The sequence below is a fragment of the Schistocerca cancellata genome, chromosome 6 (genome assembly GCF_023864275.1).
Source record: "Schistocerca cancellata isolate TAMUIC-IGC-003103 chromosome 6, iqSchCanc2.1, whole genome shotgun sequence".
Classification (NCBI taxonomy): domain Eukaryota; kingdom Metazoa; phylum Arthropoda; class Insecta; order Orthoptera; family Acrididae; genus Schistocerca; species Schistocerca cancellata.
In genome coordinates, this window is record NC_064631.1 from 596,168,458 (window position 1) to 596,195,548 (window position 27,091).

The 27,091-nt window shown below is 40.1% G+C and overlaps 1 protein-coding gene across 2 annotated transcripts in view; it reads right to left on the minus strand.

Moving 5' to 3' along the window:
• LOC126088497 (MPN domain-containing protein) overlaps nt 1–27,091 on the minus strand; it is a 178,711-nt gene that overhangs the window by 107,895 nt on the left and 43,725 nt on the right. The window contains exons 2-4 of one of the 2 annotated variants that reach the window (XM_049906636.1): nt 19,674–19,796; nt 19,434–19,580; nt 11,575–11,671 (exon numbers count right to left, since the gene is read on the minus strand). In XM_049906636.1, the coding sequence (XP_049762593.1) occupies nt 11,575–11,671; nt 19,434–19,580; nt 19,674–19,733 (304 nt within the window). In that variant the 5' untranslated portion in view covers nt 19,734–19,796. Of the gene's footprint in view, nt 1–11,574; nt 11,672–19,433; nt 19,581–19,673; nt 19,797–27,091 lie in introns of those variants that run through there. The other variant, XM_049906637.1, reaches the window with a different exon arrangement.

Sequence of the window (27,091 nt, forward strand, 5' to 3'; positions counted from 1 at the left end):
GATGATGTACCACGCTTCATTGCGGGTCATCCGCCCTGATGCCACCTACTCCGACCAAGGGCCCTCCCCACGGGCGCCACCCAGCCACAGCAAAGGCCACCTGGCAGGATGGCCATTGCCGGGAGTCCCGATGCCCCGGGGCGATGGGCATCTACTCCTTGGCATACGTGGGGAGTTAACGGCGCAGGCATCAGTAGAGCGATCCCTGTGTTGTCAGGGGGCTACAACCAAGAGGGTACATGGCGGCCCCACCACAACGGACTGGCTACCGTGCTGGATCTTAGGTGCAAAAAATGGCCAAGGTCGTCGTCGCAGTTAAAAGAAACGCTGCAGAGTGCAGTGTGGTAAGCGCCCAAGAGATCGAAAACGAGCGGGACACCATTGCAACGACGAGAAAGACGGCTAAAGGTCTAATTGCACGACGGATACAGTGCACCATGTAAGGCGCCCTTCCCCAATTGGCTCGCTCTTCGGAATAATTTAGAAAGATGGAGGTCAAACCCGAGAGGGGACCATCACATAAGGCCGAAACATATGAGACTCCTTTTAGTCGCCTCTTACGACAGGCAGGAATACCGCGGGCCTATTCTAACCCCCGAACCCGCAGGGGGGAAGAATGGCAGCAAAAATGGTTAAGGTACTGTTAAAGGTTAGTTGCTCTGAAGTAGCAATAAAATCTTGTGGAATAACCACATAGGAACAGGTAAGTAGGAGGAGCACCATTGCACACCCTAAGGGGGTCTTGAGAACATGAGAAATGAATTTGTGAGAATGTTTACTGAAGAACTGAGGAGAGAACGTTTGTCAGCAGTCAAAAAATGAGAATGTAATCAATGAACATGAATTGCATAAAGGGTTTATTTAAGGTTGCCCACAAAAGGATATGCATAAGGAAGTTGCCATAACCATAGCTGTACTCCAGAGTTGTTTTTATACACTAGCTTCAAAGAAGAAGTTATTTTGTGTTAGCACGTAAGTCAACGAGGCTGACTAGTTACAAGACACGCTGCTCAGCGTAACACAATTCCAACAGCTGCTTTACACCTTATGCTATGCCGACCTTGCTCCTTATGCTGGCTTCTCTAAACTATGCTGATGGAACAGTTCCCTGAGACCATCCTATGGTTCTACACTCCCCACCCACCTTAGTCCAAATCTCTGTTACTCCCTGCCCACCTTGAGCCTCTGCTGCATTTTCACTTTCCTATTCCTTCTCAACCAACCTCTTTTCTCTTGTGTACTCCTGTTCTATGTCAAACACTTGCCAACTTCTGACCTGCCCATTCATTATTATTTATTTACTTCAGAGGACACAGTGTCTCAAAAATTCAGTTCCTCTATTTTATCTCCCTTTCCCACATACCAAATCCTTCAAGTGTGCTAAATTGCCCCTACATTCATTCACTTCAGGTAATCTCCCCCCCCTCCCCCCCCCCCCCCACACACACACTTATATAGTGTTCCTTGTACCACCACCACCACCACCACCACCATTTCCACTCTCTCCACTTACATCATGATACATTAAGTCTTTGTGCTTGTGTATTTAAACTTCTTGCTATGGAGAAAGTAAATAGCTGAAAGCTTAGCAAGCAAACAGCACACTTTTTATGTAAAAATTGGCTCTGTCTCAAAATATGAGCGGTGATCTGTCTTCTCAGTTATTATTTAAATGATTAAGGACTTTCCATTACTGGGTTCTGTACAGGCTACTGCTTTAAATTATTAAAAAGTGGACAAAAATCACTGGAAACAATTATCTTTGTCAATGGTTAAGTTACTGTACCACAGGAGGGGAGAAAATCTAGAAGCATAAAATGTTATGGAAATAATCTGAAAACTGTGAGTGTGAGCCTGATTTCTGATGTACAAATCAATGATACTTATTTTACAATAGTTTAACAAAAATAAATAAATAAAATGTCTGCAGAGAAGCTGCATAATAAAACATTGAACCTGCTGTGAACCTATCCCTTCCATTCAGATTCTGTAAATGTCAACTATGACAATGTGTAACATAAAAACTGGAATTAAATTTTTGGGAAACAGGCTGGAATAAGACAATTGGAGATTCTGAGAAATCAGAAAAATACCACAAAAATTGAATGATTAGAATTGCTGAATTTAAATGGTACAGATATGGAGTAACAATATTATGAGAAGGAAAGTTGCTACTCACCATATAGCGGAGATGCTGAGTCACAGATCTACAACTTTACTTTTCATAGTATTGTTACATTCCATCCTGGATTTTTCATTGTTAGATATGGAGTATGAGTGGAAAAATTAGGAGGAAGAAAAAACTGCAGGAGATAGAAAGTTAATGCAATCAACCAAATTAAAGGAGGAGATTAGTGTTTAACGTCCCGTCGACAATGAGGTCATTACAGACGGAGCGCAAGCTCGGGTGAGGTGCCCTTTCAAAGGAACCATCCCGGCATTTGCCTGAAGCGATTTAGGGAAATCATGGCAACCTAAATCAGGATGGCTGGAGACGGGATTGAACCGTCGTCCTCCCCCAACCAAATTAAAGACTACGGAAAATGCAGTACAAAAGAAACAGTAAAGAAGACTAGATGAAAAATAGAAATGTTGAGGGGTAGAATAAAAGGGAGTAGCTTTATTTCAAACAGACTCTTTACACACTACAAACTAAGCACAACAATGGTAGCAACAATTTCCAGCCCCACGTATATACAAATTATGTTGAGGTGTTGTAAAAAATAATGTGCACATTTATCACAAACAATGTATAAAGTATCATGAAGCATGATACCGAACACATTCACAACAAGTACTTCTTCTAGTGCAGCATTAGGGAAAAGAAAGAAGATTACAGTTTAACAGCCCTCCTCCACCAACAATGATGTCATTCGAACTGTTGCCATCGGTTACAGATCCAGAGTGTTACGAGTGTGCCACCTGGCTTGGTTTGAGGGATAATGGTACCTAACACATACCATTAGCTGACTTGCAAAATATGATAACATGTTAAAAAGAAGAGTTAATTTCCTTAACACCACTGGCTTCTGCTGCTCCTTGGATTACCAAATTAACTAGCCTCACGTCTTACATCATGTACCACCAGCAGTCTCTCATTTTGGGAATAGTTTTTACACCATCTTTCTGTATGTAATCATCAATATCTTTCAGTTTTGAATGTCACCATTGCTCTACACCATCTCCCCCACCACCGAACCACTGACCTTGCCGAGGTGGGGTGGCTAGCATGCCTCAACAATAGGGTTAGCCTTACTGTAAGCCAGACTAACACATGGTTCCTTAAGAGGGGTAGCAGACATTCAGTAGTTGCAAGAGCTAGATTCTGCATAAGTGACTGATCTGGCCTTTTAACATAAACCAACATGACTGCTATGTTGGTACTGTGAATGGCTGAAATCAAGGGGAAACTACAGCCTTTGTGTTTCCTAGAGGCATGCAACTCTGCTGTATCGTTTAATTAGTAAAATATTCTGGAGGTATAATAGTATCTCATTCAGATCTCCTGTCAGGGATTATTTAGGTGAAGGTTGTTATCAGGAAAAACAAGAAGTACAAAATGAAAAACAAGAAGTACATAATGACAAAGTACAACTTGCTGAAGAATAATGAAAAGTTGTAAAAACATGCATGACTATGGGAAAGATATATGTCAACTACAGGGAATTTTTTTTTTTTTTTTTAAAGAGAAGCAGCTTTGTGAATAACAAGAACTCAAATGGAAAGCCCATACTAAGCAAAGAAGGGAAGTCTCGAAAGTGGAAGGAATACACAGAACAGTTGTACAAAGGAAAAGAACTTGAAGACAAAGTTCGAGGAAAAAGAAGAGAAAGTGGATGAAGATAGGTGATATGTTGTTGTTATTGTGGTCTTCAGTCCTGAGACTGGTTTGATGCAGCTCTCCATGCTACCCTATCCTGTGCAAGTTTCTTCATCTCCCAGTACCTACTGCAACCTACATCCTTCTGAATCTGCTTAGTGTATTCATCTCTTGGTCTCCCTCTACAATTTTTACCCTCCACGCAGCCCTCCAATGCTAAATTTGTGATCCCTTGATGCCTCAGAACATGTCCTACCAACTGGTCTCTTCTTCTAGTCAAGTTGTGCCACAAACTCCTCTTCTCCCCAATTCTATTCAATACCTCCTCATTAGTTATGTGATCTACCTATCTAATCTTCAGCATTCTTCTGTTGCACCACATTTCGAAAGCTTCTATTCTCTTCCTGTCTAAACTATTTATCGTCCATGTTTCACTTACATACATGCCTACACTCCATACAAATACTTTCAGAAACGACTTCTGACACTTAAATCTATACTCGATGTTAATAAATTTCTCTTCTTCAGAAACGATTTCCTTGCCATTGCCAGTCTACATTTTAAATCTTCTCTACTTCGACCATCATCAGTTATTTAGCTCCCCAAATAGCAAAACTCCTTTACTCCTTTAAGTGTTTCATTTCCTAATCTAATTCCCTCAGCATCACCTGACTTCATTCGACTACATTCCATTATCCTCGTTTTGCTTTTGTTGATGTTCATCTTATATCCTCCTTTCAAGACAATGTCTATTTCGTTCAACTGCTCTTCCAAGTCCTTTGCTGTCTCTGACAGAATTACAATGTCATCGGCGAACCTCAAAGTTTTTATTTCTTCTCCATGGATTTTAATACCTACTCCAAATTTTTCTTTTGTTTCCTTTACTGCTTGCTCAATATACATATTGAATAACATTGGGGAGAGGCTACAACCCTGTTTCACTCCCTTCACAACCACTGCTTCCCTTTCATGTCCCTCGACTCTTATAACTGCCATCTGGTTTCTGTACAAATTGTAAATAGCCTTTCGCTTCCTGTATTTTACCCCTGCCACCTTTAGAATTTGGAAGAGAGTATTCCAGTCAACATTGTCAAAAGCTTTCTCTAAGGTTTGCCTTCCCTTAATCTTTCTTATAAGATAAGTCGTAACGTCAGTATTGCCTCACGTGTTCCAATATTTCTACGGAATCCAAACTGGTCTTCCCCGATGTCGGCTTCTATCAGTTTTTCCATTTGTCTGTAAAGAATTCGTGTTAGTATTTTGCAGCTCTGACTTATTAAACTGATAGTTCGGTAATTTTCACATCTGTCAACACCTGCTTTCTTTGGGATTGGAATTATTATATTCTTCTTGAAGTCTGAGGGTATTTCGCCTGTCTCATACATCTTCCTCACCAGATGGTAGAGTTTTGTCAGGACTGGCTCTCCCAAGGCCGTCAGTAGTTCTAATGGAATGTTGTCTACTCCCGGGGCCTTGTTTCGGCTAAGGTCTTTCAGTGGTCTGTCAAAACTCTTCACGCAGTATCATATCTCTCATTTCATCTTCATCTACATTCTCTTCCATTTCCAGAATATTGTCCTCAAGTACATCGCCTTTGTATAGGCCCTCTATATACTCCTTCCATCTTTCTGCTTTCCCTTCTTTGGTTGGAACTGGGTTTCCATCTGAGCTATTGATATTCATTCAAGTGGTTCTCTTTACTCCAAAGGTCTCTTTAATTTTCCTGTAGGCAGTATCTATCTTACCCCTAGTGAGATAAGCCTCTACGTCCTTACATCTGTCCTCTAGCCATCCCTGCTTAGCCATTTTGCACTCCCTGTCGATCTCATTTTTGAGACGTTTGTATTCCTTTTTGCCTGCTTCCTTTACTGCATTTTTATATTTTCTCCTTTCATCAATTAAATTCAATATTTCTTCTGTTACCCAAGCATTTCTACTAGCCCTCGTCTTTTTACCTACTTGATCCTCTGCTGCCTTCACTACTTCATCCCTCAGAGCTACGCATTCTTCTTTCTCCCATTCCTGTCAATTGTTTCCTTATGCTCTCCCTGAAACACTGTACAACCTCCGGTTTACTCAGTTTAGCCAGGTCCCATCTCCTTAAATTCCCACCTTTTTGCAGTTTCTTCAATTTTAATCTGCAGTTCATAACCAATAGATTGTGGTCAGAGTCCACATCTGCCCCTGGAAATGTCTTACAATTTAAAACCTGGTTCCTAAATCTCTGTCTTACCATTATATAATCTATCTGATACCTTTTAGTATCTCCGGGATTCTTCCATGTATACAACCTTCTTTTATGATTCTTGAACCAAGTGTTAGTTATGATTAAGTTATGCTCGGTGCAAAATTCTACCAGACGGCTTCCTCTTTCATTTCTTAGCCCCAATCCATATTGACCTACTGTGTTTCCTTCTCTCCCTTTTCCTACACTCGAATTCCAGTCACCCATGACTATTAAATTTTCGTCTCCCTTCACTATCTCAATAATTTCTTTTATCTCATCATACATTTCATCAATTTCTTCATCATCTGCAAAGCTAGTTGGCATATAAACTTGTACTACTGTAGTAGGCGTGGGCTTTGTGTCTATCTTGGCCACAATAATGCGTTCACTATGCTGTTTGTAGTAGCTTACCTGCACGCCTATTTTTTTATTCATTATTAAACCTACTCCTGCATTACCGCTATTTGATTTTGTATTTATAACCCTGTATATACCTGACCAAAAGTCTTGTTCCTCCTGCCACCGAACATCACTAATTCCCACTAGATCTAACTTTAACCTATCCATTTAACTTTTTAAATTTTCTAAACTACCTGCTCGATTAAGGGATCTGACATTCCACGCTCCGATCCGTAGAACGCGTTTTCTTTCTCCTGATAACAACGTCCTCTTGAGTAGTCCCCGCCCGGAGATCCGAATGGGGGGCTATTTTACCTCCGGAATATTTTACCCAAGAGGACACCATCATCATTTAACCATACAGTAAAGCTGCATGCCCTCGGGAAAAATTACGGCTGTAGTTTCCCCTTGCTTTCAGCCGTTCGCAGTACCAGCACAGCAAGGCCGTTTTGGTTATTGTTACAAGGCCAGATCAGTCAATCGTCCAGAATGTTGCCCCCGCAACTACAGAAAAGGTTGCTGCCTCTCTTCAGGAACCACACGTTTGCCTGGCCTCTCAACAGATACCCCTCCGTTGTGGTTGCACCTACGGTACGGCCATCTGTATCGCTGAGGCACGCAAGCCTCCCCACCAATGGCAAGGTCCATGGTTCATGGGGGGAGGGGGGGGGGTATGATAAATGCAAAAAGAATTTATAAAGTACTGAAAGATCTAAGCCAAAATGTGGCATCTACAACTGATGGCTTTTCCTCTCAATTATTATAATCTCTGGTGGAACAAACCATGACAATATTACTCCATTATGAAACATTACATGAATGAAATAGTCTCAAACTTCAAGAATAATGCAATAAACCATGTTCAAAAGAAGGAAGGTGCTGCCCAGTGTGAATATTACTGAAGCATCAATTTAGTACATCATGGTTGCAAAATGCTAACACAAATTATTTACAGAGGATTTGTAGAAGTTTAAATCAGGGAAAATCAGTTTGGTTTCTGGAGAAATATAAGAACATGCAAGGCAATATGTATAATCATGTTGAATAAATTACATCATCGTGGTAAAGCTGAATAAAAAGAAGAAAGAGACGATAAACAATATTACACAAAGACCATATCACAGGGATAAAAAGTGTCCACAAGACTCAATACTTACAGTATAGTGGTCAAAGAACTTTTAAAGTATGATCCCAATCAGTTCTTTACAAATTGGGAAATTTAAGAGAAAAGAATATAAAAGACGGGGATAGGGGGTGGCGGGGAATGGCGGGAAAGAGAAAATATAGAGTAAACAGTATCTCAGCTGCAGCTGCACTACAACACGGACTGACAGGATATCAAAACACAGACCTCGAGGGAAGCGGTGTATGTGTTGAAGCATAAATAACATCTGATAAACTTTAAGGAAATGGTTGGAAACCAGGTGTATAAAAATAAAAATATTAAATGAAAGTGCTGGCAGGTCGACAGACACACAAACAAACACAAACATACACACAAAATTCAAGCTTTCGCAACCAACGGTTGCCTCGTCAGGAAAGAGGGAAGGAGAAGGAAAGACAAAAGGATATGGGTTTTAAGGGAGAGGGTAAGGAGTCATTCCAATCCCGGGAGCGGAAAGACTTACCTTAGGGTGAAAAAAGGACAGGTATACACTCGCACACACACACACATATCCATCCATCTGTGTATGTGTGGATGGATATGTGTGTGTGTGCGAGTGTATACCTGTCCTTTTTTCCCCCTAAGGTAAGTCTTTCCGCTCCCGGGATTGGAATGACTCCTTACCCTCTCCCTTAAAACCCATATCCTTTTGTCTTTCCTTCTCCTTCCCTCTTTCCTGACGAGGCAACCGCTGGTTGCGAAAGCTTGAATTTTGTGTGTATGTTTGTGTTTGTTTGTGTGTCTGTCGACCTGCCAGCACTTTCATTTGGTAAGTCACATCATCTTTGTTTTTAAATATATTTTTCCTTCGTGGAATGTTTCCTTCTATTATAAAAATAAAAATATTAATTAAGATAGCAAATGTCACGCAAATAACTCATAGACATAGGGATAAAAGCCTACAACCTGTTGCGGGCCTTTTAGAAACATAACACATGCAGAATTGAAAAATCTTAAAATTTTTTACAATTTTTAAATTATTTTTTTTTTTTCTAGCTTTTCTTACACGTTTATTTCTATATGGCCAGTTCCCGGCTGTATCGTTAATGTTTACTGGATGTTATTTATGCTTCCACACATGCATCGCATCCCTCAGGACCTATGTGTTGATGTCCTGTCAGTTTGTGTAAGGCAGTCGCAGTGTACGGTCACGGTGCAGCTTCAGCTGAAGTATTGTTTACTCAATACTTTGCCATTCTCTCCCCTCCTCCCCTTTTCCAGTGCTTTTTATAATCTTTTCTCTCATCCCATTTGTTCATATGTTTCCAGTTTCATTGCCACATTTTAATCCGTGATTCTCGCTTTCTGAGAAACTTCCCGAATTTTAAAGAACACGTTGGGATCACACGGTATAACTGGCTTGACCACTATAATGTAAGTATTCAGTCTTGTGGACACTTTTATCACTGTGATATGGACTTTGCGTAATACTGTATATGGCCTCTTTCTTCTTTTTATTCAGATTTGTACCTGATGATGCAATTTAAATTTAGAAACTGATCGTGTCTCTTCAATAAAGGATTTAAACAGCTGCAGTGGTTTTTATTCAATACACAAAAGTCGGACTATGGATGTCCTTTCAGCAAACTGTTATTACCTTAGAAGACTGAGGAAAGGCAAACCCATATTTATAGCATTTGTAGATTTAAAGAAAGCTTACTTAGAGTACACTCTTTGAAATTCTGAAGGTAGAGATAAAACACAGGGGCAAAAGGTTATCTACAACTTGAACAAAAATCATACTGAATCTATAAAACTTGAAAGACATGAAAGGGAGGCAGTAGTTGAGAAAGGAGTGAGACAGGATAATAGTTATTCAGTCTTTACATTGATCAAGCAGTAAAGGATGCCAAGGAGAAATTTGAAAAGTGGAATAAAGTTGAGGGAGAAGAAATAAAAACTGAGATTTGCCAATGACATGGAAATTCTGACAGAGCTGGAAAAGGACTTGGAAGATCAACTGAACATATTGCATACTGTAGCGGAGATGATACAAGGTGAATATTAAAAAAGTGTACTGGATTGTAGTTGAATTAAATCAGGTGGTGTTGAGAGCATAAGCTTATGAAACAAATACGGACCTGAAAATGTAGCATCTACCTTTGGCAAAATTAGAATCAATTTTTTACAAAATTAGCTTTTCTTGGTAAATGATTTGATGTACAATTAGAAAAGGCTGCGACACTATCTGCCTAAAGAAAAAGCCTTAGGGCTCTGGAATTACATGGGTGTGGTGTGAGAAAAACAAAAAGGTGAGTGGAGATAATATAATAATAAAAGAGAAAAAAGTTTTTATTCTCTAAAATAAGAGCTTTTTGACTAGAATGTTTGATTTCGCGAAAGCACCTTGTTTGAAAACTGTCTTTGTTTATTTTCTTCTTTTCACTCTATTTAATGCTTCAACGAATGGCTATTTCTGTTGAGGAGCAGTAGTATTTTCCCACCAGAAGATAGAGTGCTTCTCAGTCGCTTCTTTTGTTTCAAAATCAGAAACGAAAATAATGAGCAGTACACAGACCAGAGAAAAGCAGAGTGCACGAATCATGGTGATGGCTACTGTGTAACTGCTTGCTGAGACTGGCACAGTCATGAACAAGGTATACAGAACCTATGCATGGGCCTTCTAAACAAGGTAGTACAAGTTCACTTCTATCATTACCGTAATTAAAAACACACCACACCTAAAACTGTCGCACTGAAGTGTCCACATAATCACCCTTAGCTATCAGATGAACATATGCATTCCTTGGTTCTATGATACATCCCACAACCAAGTCTTCTATTGCCATACACAGTGCATATCTTATAGAGACAGTTGAGCTGAAAATTGGTAACATATTCAATATCTATATGCAGAAAATAAAGTTATCTGAAACTATCTCTGGTAAAATAGTTATTTGGATACAATTCTTTATGAAATAGCATTTATTGTGTAGTTTCACATTTTGAGGCAAAATTCACATTTATATTCACATTAGGCAAATTTTTCACGTTCCTAGAAAAAGGAAGCAAAGTAACTGAAAATGAGCACAGTACAGAGGATATCAATCACAGACTGGCATTAACAAGAAAAGTAGAGGATTTTTTTAAACATCAAATATAAATTTAAGTGCTAGGAAGTCTTATCTGAGGATACTTGTCTCTAATGCAGTCTTGTAGAGAAGTGAAGCGTGAGTGAGAAAACAGTTCAGCCAAGAAGATAGTGCAAGCTTTTGAAATGTGATGCTACAGAAGAATGTTGAAAATTATATGGGTAGATCAAATAACCAAAGAGGAGGCACTGAATCAAATTGGTGGAAAAAAGAAATTCGTGGCACAAGTTGGCTAAAGGAAAGGATCAGTTGTTGGGACACATCCTGACCCATCAAGAATATTAATTTGGTAATGGAAACAAGTATGAGGCGTAAAAATTGAAGAGTGAGACCATGACTTGAGTACAGTAAGCAAATTCAAGTGGATGCAGGTTGCAGCAGTTATGCAGAGATGAAGAGGCTTGTGTAGGATGGACTAGTGCAGAGAGCTGCAGCAAGCCACTCTCTGGACTGAAGAACACACCACCAGATTTTTCTCATGTACTGTCTTTCTAAATACAGTGATGAGGCATTTATTAGTATTTCAAATAAACACAAAACTTTAAAATAAAAAATACACATAAATTACATAAAAAGTAACTACTTCTATGCCCACAGGAATGTTGCCAGTTGAGACAATAGTGTGATGTTTCTGTGTGATATATTTGTAAGTATATAAAAACAGGCAATTAGTGAAATGAAAACTACAAATAACATGAAACAATATTTGTAGTAAGTGTTCATTGGAAAGCATACAACCATAAGAAATGTGCAGTAGCTAATTATAAAATCTAAACAAAAAAGATTTGCTACTGAACCAATATTCCCAACATAATTCTGTAACAACATGAAATACCTTTATATAAGATAATAGAAGTGTAAATATATTCACCATCTGTATCTCTGTTTTCTTTATCCTGTTCTTCTTCCTTTTTCTTCCTGAACCAAGCGTTTTTATAGACATCCAACTTTCTTCCTTTGTATTTAACCTAGAAAAGTTTCAAATTACAAGGTATTAACGAAACTAAAGTATGACAAGCAAGACACAAAACATTCATTCCAATGCAAGACGAGTCTTTGTCAGACCTATAAAGCACTAAATTAACAAAACAAATAACTCTCCAATGGCCAAAATTTTTATTCAGTTTTAACAATTGGATCTATATCAGGTAAACAAGCATATTATTGTTGCCAACTTACATCTTCCACAGTTATAATTATAGTAAAAATGAGAAATTCAGACCTACATAGACATGTGTCATTTCCAAGAAGTGTGGTAATTGATGCCCATACAATGTGTACCCCTCCTCGACACACCATGGATCTGAAGAGTAGAGCAGCAGGTATAAACCAAGAAATGACCAAGTGGTTTTATTTTTCCACTATCATATCACAATCAGCCAATGTATCACCCTGCAATGCTGCTTAAGGCTGAATGCTGTGTGAGGTACTGTGAAATTCTGTTGCAACAGAAGTCCATGATGGCATGGATTGCACTGTAAGTTTGATCATACAACCAAAAGAGGGGGCACGGAAATTAACCTCACTCTCTTGGGTACTCCTCTACCAGACAGCTGTTGGTATGAAGCATTCTCAAAACTACAGTCCAAGACACACTTTTCCAAAGCTACTCATGTTTCAGTGTAGAAGCTCCTACAACAATCAGACACATTACCAGTGTTAAGACTGCATAATAAATGTGGTGTTACAGAAGAATGCTGAAGATTAGTTGGGTAGATTGTGTAACTGATGAGGAAGTACTGAACAGAATTAGGGAGAAGAGGAATTTGTGGCACAACTTGTCTAGAAGAAGGGATCGGTTGGCAGGACATGTTCTGAGGCATCACGGGATCGCCAATTTAGTACTGGACGGCAGCGTGGAGGGTAAAAATCATAGAGGGAGACCGAGAGATGAATACATTAAGCAGATTCAGAAGGATGTAGGTTGCAGTAGCTATTCGGAGATGACGAGGCTCGCACAGGATAGAGTAACATGGAGAGTAGCATCAAATCGGTTTCTTGACTGAAGACCACCACCACCACCACCACCACCACCACCACGTACAATTTTGGAAGATGGGACATGGTCCTCAAATTACTATATGTCAATGGAGGAAAAAGAAATTTGTACGGTTCCCCAAAAGTGATAAAAAGAGATTGTATTCCTGTAATTTCTAAAGGAGGTCTCTCACTTGCGACACCTCAATGGCTAACTTCACTGACAGACTCCCCACATATTGTCAAGGCTTTCCATAGAGACAGGATTTCAAATTGTAAAAAGGTGAGGGAAACACTGAAACCCCTCACACATCCTAATTCAACAAAATCATAGTAAATAAGCCATTTTCTCACACTCGAGGGCACGGACTTTCATCCAGATCAAATGTCTAAACAGGAAAGCTAAATAGGAGGCTCTTAATGAGAATGCAGGACAAAGTGCACAGTGGTGCTCCTTAGGGAAATAGCATACATGGCTGGAAAGAAGTCCCATGTGCACTCAGTATGTCTGACCTGTGGACCTCATCCAAGAAGTGGAGGAAACCCTGACAGTGGTTATCGAGAACTCAGGGTGCGTGAACAATATACAGTTGGTAAGAGCAAACTCTCGAGTTTTACATGGTTCCAGCTAGGTAGCAGAAGTGTGGGCCCCACTTCAGTTCTAGTAAAAATGGTGTTGGGACAAAAGACAGTGTTTTGTGTTCTACACTTTGCACAATGTGGATCAGTAATAACTGTTCAGTGTGACTTTCATACTAAGTATGGTATGGATCCTCCTACAGCATAGGGCATAATGCATTAGATGATGGCATGAAAAATTCCAAGAAACAGGTTGTTTGTGTGAAGGCAAATCACCAGGCATCCCCAAGTATCTGACACAGACGTCGGATGCATCCACCATAGTTTCATATGGAGTATGCAGAAATCCGTTCGCCATGCACCTCGACAGCTCAACTGATTTGAATAACTTCATTTACCAACAGGATAGGGCACTGCCACACTGGCATCTGAGAGTGCAGGAATTTTTAAATCAAAGGATTACTGAATGATGGATCAGTTGCACTGGACCAAATGATTCAGCCTTACATCACTGGCCTCCAAGATCACCAGACCTGACTGTATGTGATTATTTCTAGTGGAGGTTTATAAATGACTCTGTTTAATGCCTCTGTTACCAACAAACAATGAAAGAACTGAGACGCTACATAACAGCAACTGTGGAAGCCATAACTCAAGGCATGCTCACTCAAGTGTGGGAACAATCTGAAAACTGCATTGACAAATATTGTACATCTCAAGGGGGGCGTATTGAACACCTATGAAAAGGCTTGAAAAAAACTTTTTTGCTTTTCCCATTCATCAAAAAACAAAATTCATTGTATATGTTTATTAGTTTCAGAAATATAGACATGCCAAATTGGAAGATTCTTTTTGATACACCCTGTATTTATTCTACAGAGGCAGTTGATAACCAAATATCTTGCAGAAGCTTCTCCCTATCTAATATTCTGAAGCAAATGTCCTTAACAGCTTGCCGGCATACATGAGGCAGCAAAATGAAAATTCTCAGACATTCCAACACAAAGTAAACGAATAGCTCATTAACCACTCCAACAATTTATCACAATAAAACACTGGAAAATATCAGATGAAAAACAACGACTGAAATGGATAGATTACTACTCACCACACAGAGAAGATATTGAATGGCAGACAAGCACATTGAAAGAAGACTGCTAGATACGATCAGCTACTGAACTAAGTCCTTCATCAAATATAGACAAAACACAAATATCATTCATATATTATGGTGGTATATAGTGCCCCCACAGACAGGATCTCTACCCTTATGGAACAACACCTTCAGCCTATTAGCCATAACCGACCTTACTATATACAACAATCATTTCCTCTATCAACTCTACACAGTTCCTGTTCCTTTATGACACAACACCCTGCTTGTCACTGTCAATACCACCTCCCTCTACACTAACATTCCCAACGCACATGATCTTACTACCACTGAACACTACTTTTCCCAACACCCAACTGATTCCAAACATGTAACCTCCTTCCTGGTCACCATGACCATCTCTATATCCACCAGCATTTACTTCTTCTTTAAAGACATCACCTAAAAAGGCAAATCCACGGTACAGCAATGGGCACTTGGATGACACCATCCTTTGGGCACCTGCATTGCACCACCCCATGCCAACCCATTCATAGGTTATCTAGAGGAATTCTCCTTAGTCTCCGAAAATCCCAGAGCCTCACCTGGTTCAAATACACTCATTATATCTTCATAATCTCAACAAAGAGTGAGGTTACTCTATGGATTTTCCTCCAGAACCTCAACAACTTCTCCCTCATTTGCTCACCTGGCACTCCTTGGCACAGCAAGTCACCTTCCTTAACAATGAGCTCCACCTAATGGGATGGCTACATCAGTATCTCTGTCCACATCCAATATACCAACCACCAACAATACCTCCACTTTGACAGCTGCTGCTCATTCTACATCAATGCCTCCCTTCCATACAGCCTAGTCACCAATCTTCAATGATGAGTAATCCAGAAACAGGCCTCTCAAGCCTTGTCTGCCCAGTCACTTACCACATACCCACTGATCTGCCACAAAGGACTGCCCTCCCTGTGACTCAGTATCAACTAGGACTGGAGTAACCCAATTACGTTTTACACCAGGCTTTCAACTATGTCTCGTCATCTATGCCTACATCTGCACCCATACTCCACAAGCCACCTTGTGGTGTGTGGTGCAGGGTATTTAATGTAGCACTGTCACTTTCCCCTTTTCCGGTCCAGTCACAAACAGTTCGCAGGAAGAACAATTGCCGGTAAGACTCCATGTAGGCTTGAATTTCTCTAATTTTATATTCATGGTCTTCTTGTGAGATATATGTACAAGGAAGCAACATATTTGTTGACCCATAGAAACGCACACTCTCAGAGATTTAATGACAAACCACATTGCACCGCGAAATGAGAAATATCCTCCCCGCACCTTCCACACTGGTATTCTGTTTCCCGTCCATGCTATACAATACTCTTGTCCTTATTCCACCTGTGCTCTTAACCCTTGGCCCATGGTTCTTATGCATTTCATGGACACAGATGTACGTCATGTCAAAGGCAGGGCCACATGTGAAAGTAGCCATATGGTGTACCACCTTAGCTGCAAACACAGGGCTGCCATAAGTTTCCCCAAGTGAAATATCCTGATGTTTCCCTGATTTCCAGACAAGTTTTACCATTTTTCTCTGACAAATTTTGAGATCTCGGGTGTGTAAAAACGTAAGTTAACATAAAAAAAAGTAGGGACTTCTGTATTTCTAAATGTCTGAGAAAAAAGTACTAACATCATCATCTTTTATAATGAACTGCTTTTAGTTGGAGAAAGCAAGCCAAATGGTGTATGTGTTTCATTAAGAGCACTTATGTTATATTATTTCAATAAAATGAAATACATTTGGTGACAAAAATACATATTTCAGTCGCAATACAGATTTAAAGTATGTTCACTGATTTCAGAAATAACCCCAGAAAAAAGTAGGCCTCTTGAAAGAAGTGTATAAGGCTGGGGAGAGTTGTGTAAACCAACACTATAGGTAACTGCCAATAAAACGTTGGCACTACTACGTTTGTTATTGTCAGTTATTGCCCACTGTGTTACGTCTATTATTTTACAGGTATTGTGTGGTTTTTCTTTCATGAAATACGTGAGTACATAGTGTAAAATCTGCCAGTGACTGGCAAAATTTTCTTCCTCTTATCATTCATACTTTCTAATATATAAACTACTTTCAAAGTGCCAAAATGTACTAGAATAAATAAAATGTCTATAAAATGCCACGCAGTACAATGTTCTTGCTGTGAGACAGTCACAATTCTTGAAATCCTTATTGCCAGTGGCCTCTGGCCTGACAAGGAGCACCACATTCTGAGTCCATGGATAAACCACGAAAATCTGCCACATTATACCACATACAAACTGACCTGGCCTGCAGGCACATCAGTGAGACTAGATCTAACAGGCAAGGCCTGCACATTAGTGGTAAATGATGGGTTTCAGATTGGCATTCCCGATCTGTTAGAGATACCCACAGAAATGGCCTGCAGTTTTGGCCCATCATGGAAGCCCACTGGTGTGGCCAGCTATTTACATGTCACAGACACCACATTGACAAAATGGGACCACAGTGATCAATCCATGCAATAGATAACTTGCGTGAATACTCTGAAAATCAGTACTAATGAGGATAGACAGTAACTCACAGTAAAGATGATCACTGAGCTGCGGACACACATGGAAAAGACACACACACTCTCACAGCTAAATTTTTGGCCATAGCCTTTGTCAGAAAATGAGAGCACACAGTCATTCAGACACAACTCATGCACACATGACAGCTGTCTCTGACCACTGCGTCAACAGTCTCTGAGAATACGATCCAAACAAACCACTCCTCACGCCTCCCTCCCACTCGTCGGCAGCTGCTAGGTTAGCAGCAAAAAGTGGTGGCAGCACTGACTGCAAGCTGAGGGGAGTTGTAGAAAGGAAAGAAGCAGCAAGAATGAGAGAGTAGGGAAGTGGCTCACGTTCTCAGCTGCACCCAGCCAGCGATGATGCATGACATCTCAGTAAACAAATCATTTCATCTACTGAGACAAAAACAAGATTTTTCCAGAATTTTTCAAACGTCCCTGATTTCCCTGACAAGTTTGAAATTCCCTGATTTCCAGAACTTGTGGCAACCCTGTGTTTGCTGATGATGCTGTACTATAAGAAAAGCACTGTCACTGAGTTACTGTATGATACGGATGACTTAAGACAGAATTTGTATTTGATGTTGGGTGATGAATGGCACCTTGCTCTAAATGTAGTAAAATCTAAGTAACTGCAGCTGAGTAGGAAAAATGATATTGTTATGTTCATTATTGTTATGTACGTTGTTATTATTGTTACGTACATTTTTAGTGATGTGGACAGAGTCATGTTGATTAAATATCTACAAAGAGATACGAAAAGGAATGAGCACACAAGCACGGTTGTAAGGAAGGTGAGTGGTCAACTTTGGTTTATTGGAAGAATTTATGGAAAGTGTAGCTCATCTACAAAGGAGACTTCGTACAGAACATGTGAGCAACACATTCTTGAGTGCTACAGAAATGTTTCATGAACTCAAATGGCAATCCCTGGAGGGAAGACAAGGTGCTTTCCACAAAATGCTCTGAGAAACTTTAGAGAACCGGAATTTGCAACTGACTGTGGAATGATTCTACTGCTGTCAATGTAGATTTTGCGCAAGGGCTATGAAGACAAGATAAGAGAAATTAGGACTCATAAGGAGGTATATGGATAGCTGTTTTTCTCTTGCTCATTTTGTGTGTGGAACAGGAAAGCAAATGACTAGTAGCAGTACAGGGTACCTTCTACCAAACGTCATACATTGACTTGCAGAGTATGTACGCAGATGTAGAAGAAACCAGTTCTGGACTACACGTCTTTTAGTATCCACTGATTAAAAATCGTGCACTAATACTGTGTAATGTAAAATCAACATTATTAATTATCCCTTAATGTGATGTGAAAGATTACTATGGTGAAAATGACAATCATGGTTACCTGATAATTATTTTAAATGGTAATTATACACAAATAAGAGGAACAATAAAGGTGGTTGTGCAACATTCTGCTAATTTGAGTCGACTCATTCTATTTTTATCACTACTAAAACACTGAACTTTTAGTAAGGCTAACTAAAAAACATTAGATGTTTTCAGAGGCTTCTGAATCAAGAAGTATTACTGCTTATAATCAATCAGTATGAGGAATATACCCAGAAATAATGTACAATCACTGCTTAGCACAACAGAGAACTGAAGTTGGTGGTATTGTAGTCTGCCCGGTGAGATCAGGTAGCACTATTAGCTTGAGACTGGCCTACCTATTTAATTTTAGCTAATCTTGATTTCACTCATTTGATAAGTTAGGGGTGTAAATGGGTTTGCATAATAATAAGTAACTGTGCAAGACCTGGTATAAAATGAAATGATCATGTGAATCGCATAGTACAAAAGGAAAATACGTCCGCTGAGATTACTCAGGAATGTGCAGTTCCTCTGCGAATAATATAGTTTACAAATAGTACCACACAACACATTATAGAGCACTGCTCAGTTTCTTTGACCAATACAGTTTTGGACTGAGATGTAAATTGGGGAATTTAAAAAGACCTTTATACAAACTGTGACACTTTTTTTAGCTGGTTTGAGATATCACCAAAATTGATAAGTAAACTCCAATAAGATGCCTTCTAGAAGAGAAGTAAGAAGACAGTCTGTAGGAAAGACATTGTATCATATTCAAATAGTTTCAGGAAAAATCAGGAAAGTCTATGTGAATACAGTTACTACTCCCTCTGACCCGTCTATCCTGCAGAGGCTATACTGACAAAACTGCAAACTGAGGGCTCAAAACTGATCTCCTCGGCCGTCGTTCTCTCTTAGTATCTATCATCTATCAGCTCTATTTCTTCCTACTGTTTTAATAAGATGATTTATATTATTTTATTTTCTAAAATTTAGTTTGACTGTCTTCGCCTATTTTCAAAAAACTAAGCACGGTACGCAGAGTGTAACAAAGAATTTGATTAAGGGAGCCAGTTTACAGTATTGCCATTAAACTCTAAAAAAAAGTATTGACTAAAATTATGTTACACCAACACTTACCGATGCCCAACCACAACCAGATTTTTTATCTGGATTGATAATTCGTTTACAATGGATTGCCCAAGCACTTGGAGAAGCAAATATTATATCAGTTTCTTGGGATTTAATTTTACCATCAGGCAGGAGATCTCCTACGAAACGCTGTCCCTAAAATTTGAGAACACAAGTAATATTAATAACAGATTTAACTGAATAAGAGTAACGCCTATAAAAGAGAAGAAACATTGATTGTCAACTCACCAAGTATTCAATGGCCATAGTGCCCTCACCAGGTTGAAGCAGACCAGACGATAACAACATCTGGAGTGTAATATTTCTTCCACTTGAACTACTACAAAATCGTCCATGTCTTTCATCAGATTCCTGACAAAAGTAAGAACCATTGTGTTAATGCTCTTTAAATACAACTCTGAAATATCCCAAAAAAATCAGAAAGTTTTACCTCTTCTATGAGAGGGATACAATTGCATGTACTGTACTCACCCAGGTATGTAATAAGCACAGTGAACAACATGCAGATTGAAAGATGAAATGTTATTGTAAACATCTGTGGCATTAGTTAACTTGTACAGAAAAGCTTATGCTCATGTACAAAGTATTTTACATTATTTTCTAATATCTAACAAATTATACAGGACTTTTTAACAAATAAGAACTGTATTATACAAGTAACTCAATGTTGAGAATCATATATCTAAATTGTTTCACCACTCTTAGTTACAGTACTAGTTTTTTAAAAAATCAAGTATTTTTTGAAAATTGACAATTTATGGCAGCATGCAATGAATGACTTTATTTTATATTATAAAATTTGCTCAGCAACTTCTTAGTGCAAAATCTATGCAACAAGAGATTAGATATTCACACCACTTAAACACATATCTAAATCATCAACCCCCCTCCCAAATACTACAAGACAAACACGATAATACTACTCATTTCAGTAATTTAACAACCACTAGTTTAAAATTTCTACTAAATGCATTGGACATATGAGACACAGAATTGTATAAACTAAAGAGACAAGAAAATGAAAGCAACTCAGAAAAAAACTAAATACATAAGCATACTCATAAACATACAAAATTATCAATTTCTGTGAAGTGCTGGAGTTTAGACAATTATTATATTAGCTATCAGTTTTATTAAAGTGCTTCTACTGTCCCACTAGTAAAGGGAAAAGATAAAAACGGTTGTCAAATAGTAAAATAACTGACAGATGTTTGCAACAAATGACTCTACCCATCCTTCTACATGGAGCTTTGGAATGGACAAACAAACATGCAAACAGAAATATATTATTCAGTATGAAAAATAAGTTACAATAAAGCTGTACGAAGAAAAAACAGGCGTCATTAGAGAGTACAACAACATTACCTACATAAAATATATCTTGCTCCATAAATACAGTTAGGGATGTTCTGGAATAATGTAGACAATTTAGGAGTCAAGGAGACCAATCACTGAACAGCAGAAGTGTTGAGTCAACAACAGATATACAAAAAAGAAAATGAAAACTTCACTGGCTTTTGGAAGAAATTCTTTGATCAACTGTAGTAAAAAAGTCTCTCTCTCTCTCTCTCTCTCTCTCTATCTCTCTCTAGCACACGCACACGCGCGCACACACACAAACACACACACACACACACACACACACACACACACACACACACACACACCTCTGCACCTACATTGTGTTGGGTGCAGCACATGGAGGGAATTATTAGCGGCAAGCAGAAGAGGGGGGGGGGGGGGGGGGGGGGGATGGGTAGCTAGTGCTTGGGTGGGAGACAGCGTGTTTGCAGGCTAGGAATGTGGGAGGGAGGTGTGGCAAGTGAATGGACTAGGCACGCGACATAGTGGTACCAGAGCCAGTGATGTGTCAGCACAATGAAGATGATGGAGGTGTGGATCCAGAGGAGGTGACAGGACAGAGAAATGGGGAACTGTTGGATAGAGGATGTGGGGACAGTAGCTTAGCAAAGGCTGAGGCCAGGAGGATTATGGATGAGAAGTGTGTGTTGCAAGAATTACTCTCATCTACACAGTTCACAAAAGCTGGCGCTGGAGATAAGGATCCAGATGGCACAGGTTGTGAAGCAGCCACTGAATTCTAACAAGTTGTACTCAGTAGCATGTTGTGCCACTGAGTGTTAACTTTCTTCTTGGCCACAATCTGGTGGCAGCCATTAATTCTGGTGGATATTTGATTGGTGATCATGCCTATAACATGCTGTGCAGTGGCTCCAGCACAGCTGGTATATGACATGGGTACTTTCACAGATGACTGCCTGGGATGGGATAGGACAAGCCTATGACAAGACTGGCAGGTGTTGAACACGAGTATGGCCCCTGAGGTAATAGGTTGGGAGTGGTGTGGAGTATGGATGGACCAGGATGTTGTGTAGGTTGAGTGGATGACAGAACAACATTTCAGGAAGAGTAGGAACAATATGGGTAGGATATGTCCATCATTTCCACGTGTAATGGTAGATAAAACAACCTTGGATAGGATGCTCCATATTTCCGGGCATGATGATGTTGTTGTTGTTGTTGTTGTGGTCTTCAGTCCTGAGACTGGTTTGATGCAGCTCTCCATGCTACTCTATCCTGTGCAAGCTTCTTCATCTCCCAGTACCTACTGCAACCCACATCCTTCTGAATCTGCTTAGTGTATTCATCTCTTGGTCTCCCCCTACGATTTTTACACTCCACGCTGCCCTCCAATACTAAATTGGTGATCCCTTGATGCCTCAGAACATGTCCTACTAACCGATCCCTTCTTCTGGTCAAGTTGTGCCACAAACTTCTCTTCTCCCCAATCCTATTCAATACTTCCTCATTAGTTATGTGATCTACCCATCTAATCTTCAGCATTCTTCTGTAGCACCACATTTAGAAAGCTTCTATTCTCTGCTTGTCCAAACTATTTACCGTCCATGTTTCACTTCCATACATGGCTACACTCCATACAAGTACTTTCAGAAATGACTTCCTGACACTTAAATCTATACTCGATGTTAAGAAATTTCTCTTCTTCAGAAACGCTTTCCTTGCCATTGCCAGTCTACATTTTATATCCTCTCTACTTCGACCATCATCAGTTATTTTTCTCCCCAAATAGCAAAACTCCTTTACTATTTTAAGTGTCTCATTTCCTAATCTAATTCCCTCAGCATCACCCGACTTAATTCGACTACATTCCATTATCCTCGTTTTGCTTTTGTTGATGTTCATCTTATATCCTCCTTTCAAGACACTGTCCATTCCGTTCAACTGCACTTCCAGGTCCTTTGCTGTCTCTGACAGAATTACAATGTCATCGGCAAACCTCAAGGTTTTTATTTCTTCTCCATGGATTTTAATACCTACTCCGAATTTTTCTTTTGTTTCCTTTACTGCTTGCTCGATATACAGATTGAATAACATCGGGGAGAGGCTACAACCCTGTCTTACTCCCTTCCCAACCACTGCTTCCCTTTCATGTCCCTCGACTCTTATAACTGCCATCTGGTTTCTGTACAAATTGTAAATAGCCTTTCGCTCCCTGTATTTTACCCCTGCCACCTTTAGAATTTGAAAGAGAGTATTCCAGTCAACATTGTCAAAAGCTTTCTCTAAGTCTACAAATGCTAGAAATGTAGGTTTGCCTTTCCTTAATCTTTCTTCTAAGATAAGTCGTAAGGTCAGTATTGCCTCACGTGTTCCAGTATTTCTACGGAATCCAAACTGATCTTCCCCGAGGTCGGCTTCTACTAGTTTTTCCATTCGTCTGTAAAGAATTCGTGTTAGTATTTTGCAGCTGTGACTTATTAAACTGATAGTTCGGTAATTTTCACATCTGTCAACACCTGCTTTCTTTGGGATTGGAATTATTATATTCTTCTTGAAGTCTGAGGGTATTTCGCCTGTTTCATACATCTTGCTCACCAGATGGTGGAGTTTTGTCAGAACTGGCTCTCCCAAGGCCGTCAGTAGTTCCAATGGAATGTTGTCTACTCCGGGGGCCTTGTTTCGACTCAGGTCTTTCAGTGCTCTGTCAAACTCTTCACGCAGAATCGTATCTCCCATTTCATCTTCATCTACATCCTCTTCCATTTCCATAATATTGTCCTCAAGTTCATCGCCCTTGTATAGACCCTCTATATACTCCTTCCAGCTTTCTGCTTTCCCTTCTTTGCTTAGAACTGGGTTTCCATCTGAGCTCTTGATGTTCATACAAGTGGTTCTCTTATCTCCAAAGGTCTCTTTAATTTTCCTGTAGGCAGTATCTATCTTACCCCTAGTGAGATAAGCCTCTACATCCTTACATTTGTCCTCTAGCCATCCCTGCTTAGCAATTTTGCACTTCCTGTTGATCTCATTTTTGAGAAGTTTGTATTCCTTTTTGCCTGCTTCATTTCCTGCATTTTTATATTTTCTCCTTTCATCAATTAAATTCAATATTTCTTCTGTTACGCAAGGATTTCTACTAGCCCTCGTCTTTTTACCTACTTGATCCTCTGCTGCCTTCACTACTTCGTCTCTCAAAGCTACCCATTCTTCTTCTACTGTATTTCTTTCCCCCATTCCTGTCAATTGTTCCCTTATGATGATAGATAATCAAATCTCTGGCAAAGGACATGGTTCAATTGTTCCAGTCTATGGTGATACTGAATGATGAGGGGGGTGCTTCTTTGTAGCTGATGCATTGGGTGGTGAGAGGATTATGGATTTGTGAGGGTATGGCATGAGAGATTTGTTACAGTCAAGGTTTGGGAGGTAGTGCCTGCCTGTGAAGGTCTTTATAAGACCTACAGAATACTGGACAAGGGAATACTCATCATTGCAGATACAGTGTTCACGAGTAGCCAGGCTGTATGGTTGCAATTTTTTAATGTGAAAGGGGTGACAGCTGTCAAAATGCAGGTACTGTTAATGGTTAGAGGGTTTCACATGGACAGAGCCACAGATGGAGCCATCCTTCCCTTCAAAGGAGAAGGAAGTGTATGTGAGGAGGTAGTTGAGAAGGTGTGTGAGAAATGAGATAGTGGGTTTCAAAGTGTTCGATAGTGGAAAAAACTATGAGTGTGAGGGGTGTTAGTGTACAGGGAGGAGGCATCAACAGTGACAATTAGGGGCACATGTGGGTATGGGATAGGGATGGTCACTGAAGAAAATGGTCATCACCTTTGGTGTGAAAGGGAAGGATTCAGGCAATAGGTTGGCAGTGTTTGTCAACGAGAGCAGAAATTCTTTCTGTGTGAGCACAATAAGTAGCTACAAAAGATTCTGGAATGGGCCTAAGGATTTCAGTTGGTATTGCAAGTTACACTAGACTTCTGGCATGGGATCACTAAGGCTGAGCTTGTAGGTGGACAAGCTAGGCAGTCGGTGGAAGCCTTCTATCAGGTATTCACTGCAATTCATGACTCCCTCCTTGAAGCATCACTACCCATCAATACCTACCCTGCTCAAAGTGTGTCTCTTCAGCAAACTTTCATAGCACCCAGACTGTCTTGCTGACCTTTCCAATTTGTCTCATCCTCCAAAAATCCCTCCCAACACTCACGAAATCCAGTACCCAAACAAACACAAAACACTGCTGTTAACCTTTCCACCAAAAACTTCAATCTCATTCAGTCCTATCTGAATGCCTTACCTTCAACCCCAAACCCAAGTTTGACCATGTTGGACTTTTCATAGACCTACTCCCCTTCTCATGATCCCGACAGTGAAAACACATCTTTGCTACCTATCCATCCAATCAAAGCCAGCCTAATCCCAATGATGAATCTTGTCTCTCCCAGTTCTTATCGCCAACCAACTGTGCCCCACCTAACGAACCCCTGGTCACCTTCCATGGTTTCATTACATCCAACTTGGCCTCACCATTCAACATCACAACAGAAGACAGGACAGGCATTCACAACCTCAAAACAGATCCTGGTTAAATCATATTCCCCCCTCCCCAGCAGACAATGGCTTTGCCACTGTTGAATCCACTGTGACTACCTCACTACTCCCTCCCCGGCAGACAATGGCTTTGCCACTGTTGAATCCACTGTGACTACCTCACTACTCCAACTACAAGCTCTGCTACACTGACCCAGTCTCAGAAATCCAATGTAATCTCCGATCCCTTGTGAAATCCTTAGGTCCATACCAAACACGCTCTCCTGAGTCCACCTGCCTCCTCAGGTCAACCACACCCTGCACAACCATCTTCTACGTGCTTCTCAAAATTTACAAACCTAACAACTTGGATGTCCCACTGTACCTTGTTATTGTGATCCATGCCAAAGTCATGGGCACCTTTACGGTAACCTCCTAGGTCAACCTGTTTATAAGTCATCTAGAGGAAACCTTCATAGCCTTCTACTACATCCCCACACCCCTTGTCTGATTCAGGTTCACTCATGATATCTTCATCATCTAGCCTCAGGATCAAGATACCCTACCCTCATTTCTCCACAGCCTCAACGTCTTCTCTCTCGTCCACTTCAACTGATCCTCAATCCAACGTGTCACATTCTTGACACTGACTTTCACTTCTCTGATGACTCCATCTACAACTCTGTCCATATTAAGCCCACTAAACATCAAAAATATCTGTATGCTGAAAGCTGTTACCCCTTCCACACAAAGTAATTGCTTCCATACAACCTGGCCACCCATGAACAGCATCTCTGCAACGATGAAAATTCCCTTGCCCACTATGCTGAAGGTCTCGCGAGGACCTCCGACAACAGGCACTATCCCCTACACATACTTCAAAAACAATTTCCCATGCCATGTCAGCACACACCCCTAATCTTCCCATCACCCCCGTGCACTTGCCACCCGTCCCTCCTGCATTTCTAGCCTGCACACCTGCTGCCTCCCTCCCAGCCATTAGTTATCTGTTCCAACTCTCTTCACCAGTTTCCTGTGTCTATCTCCCTCTACCCACCACACTCCACACAACCTGCCCCAGGCCACCTATCAAACTGCAATCCTGGCTTTGTGCTTCCAGCCAGCACAAAGCAGGAGAATTGTGTGTGTGAGAGAGAACTGCAGCTCGTCAGAGCATTTCTTCCAAAAACTAGCCAAGTTTTCATTCTCTTTTGAATTTGCCTGTAAATGACTCATCACTACTGTTATTTGGTGTGGGGTCACCTTTGCTCCTAAATTTTATATCTTGTTTCATTACATTCTACAACACAGTAAACTGCTTGTCAGCAGTTGACATGTTTGTTATTAAACACGTATAAATTGAGTAATTTTTAATGCTATCCCTCAAATATGTATCAACTCCCTACATTTCAAATCTTCTCTACTTCACAATGATAAAATGCATAAAAATTGTTTTAAATTACACTTGATCTATTTTTAAACCAAAACTGGTATAACTACACATTTCAATCTGGTCAGAAATGTATGAGTAGAACTCTATTCTTAATTTTCTATAGCAAAGGTTCTCAAAACCCAGAAGATAGCATAGAATGTGTAGATATAGTAGCACAGTTTTTGCTCGTGTCCATAAGGAGTCACATGATTTGTTAAAAAGATAGTACAAAACATTCTGAAACAACAATCCACAGCTTTCTACAAGAATGCCGATAAAGGGTCAAAAAATCTATCCCAAAAGCACTATTGCTTTACTTAGAGTACACAAGAGTATACAATTTAAACCAACA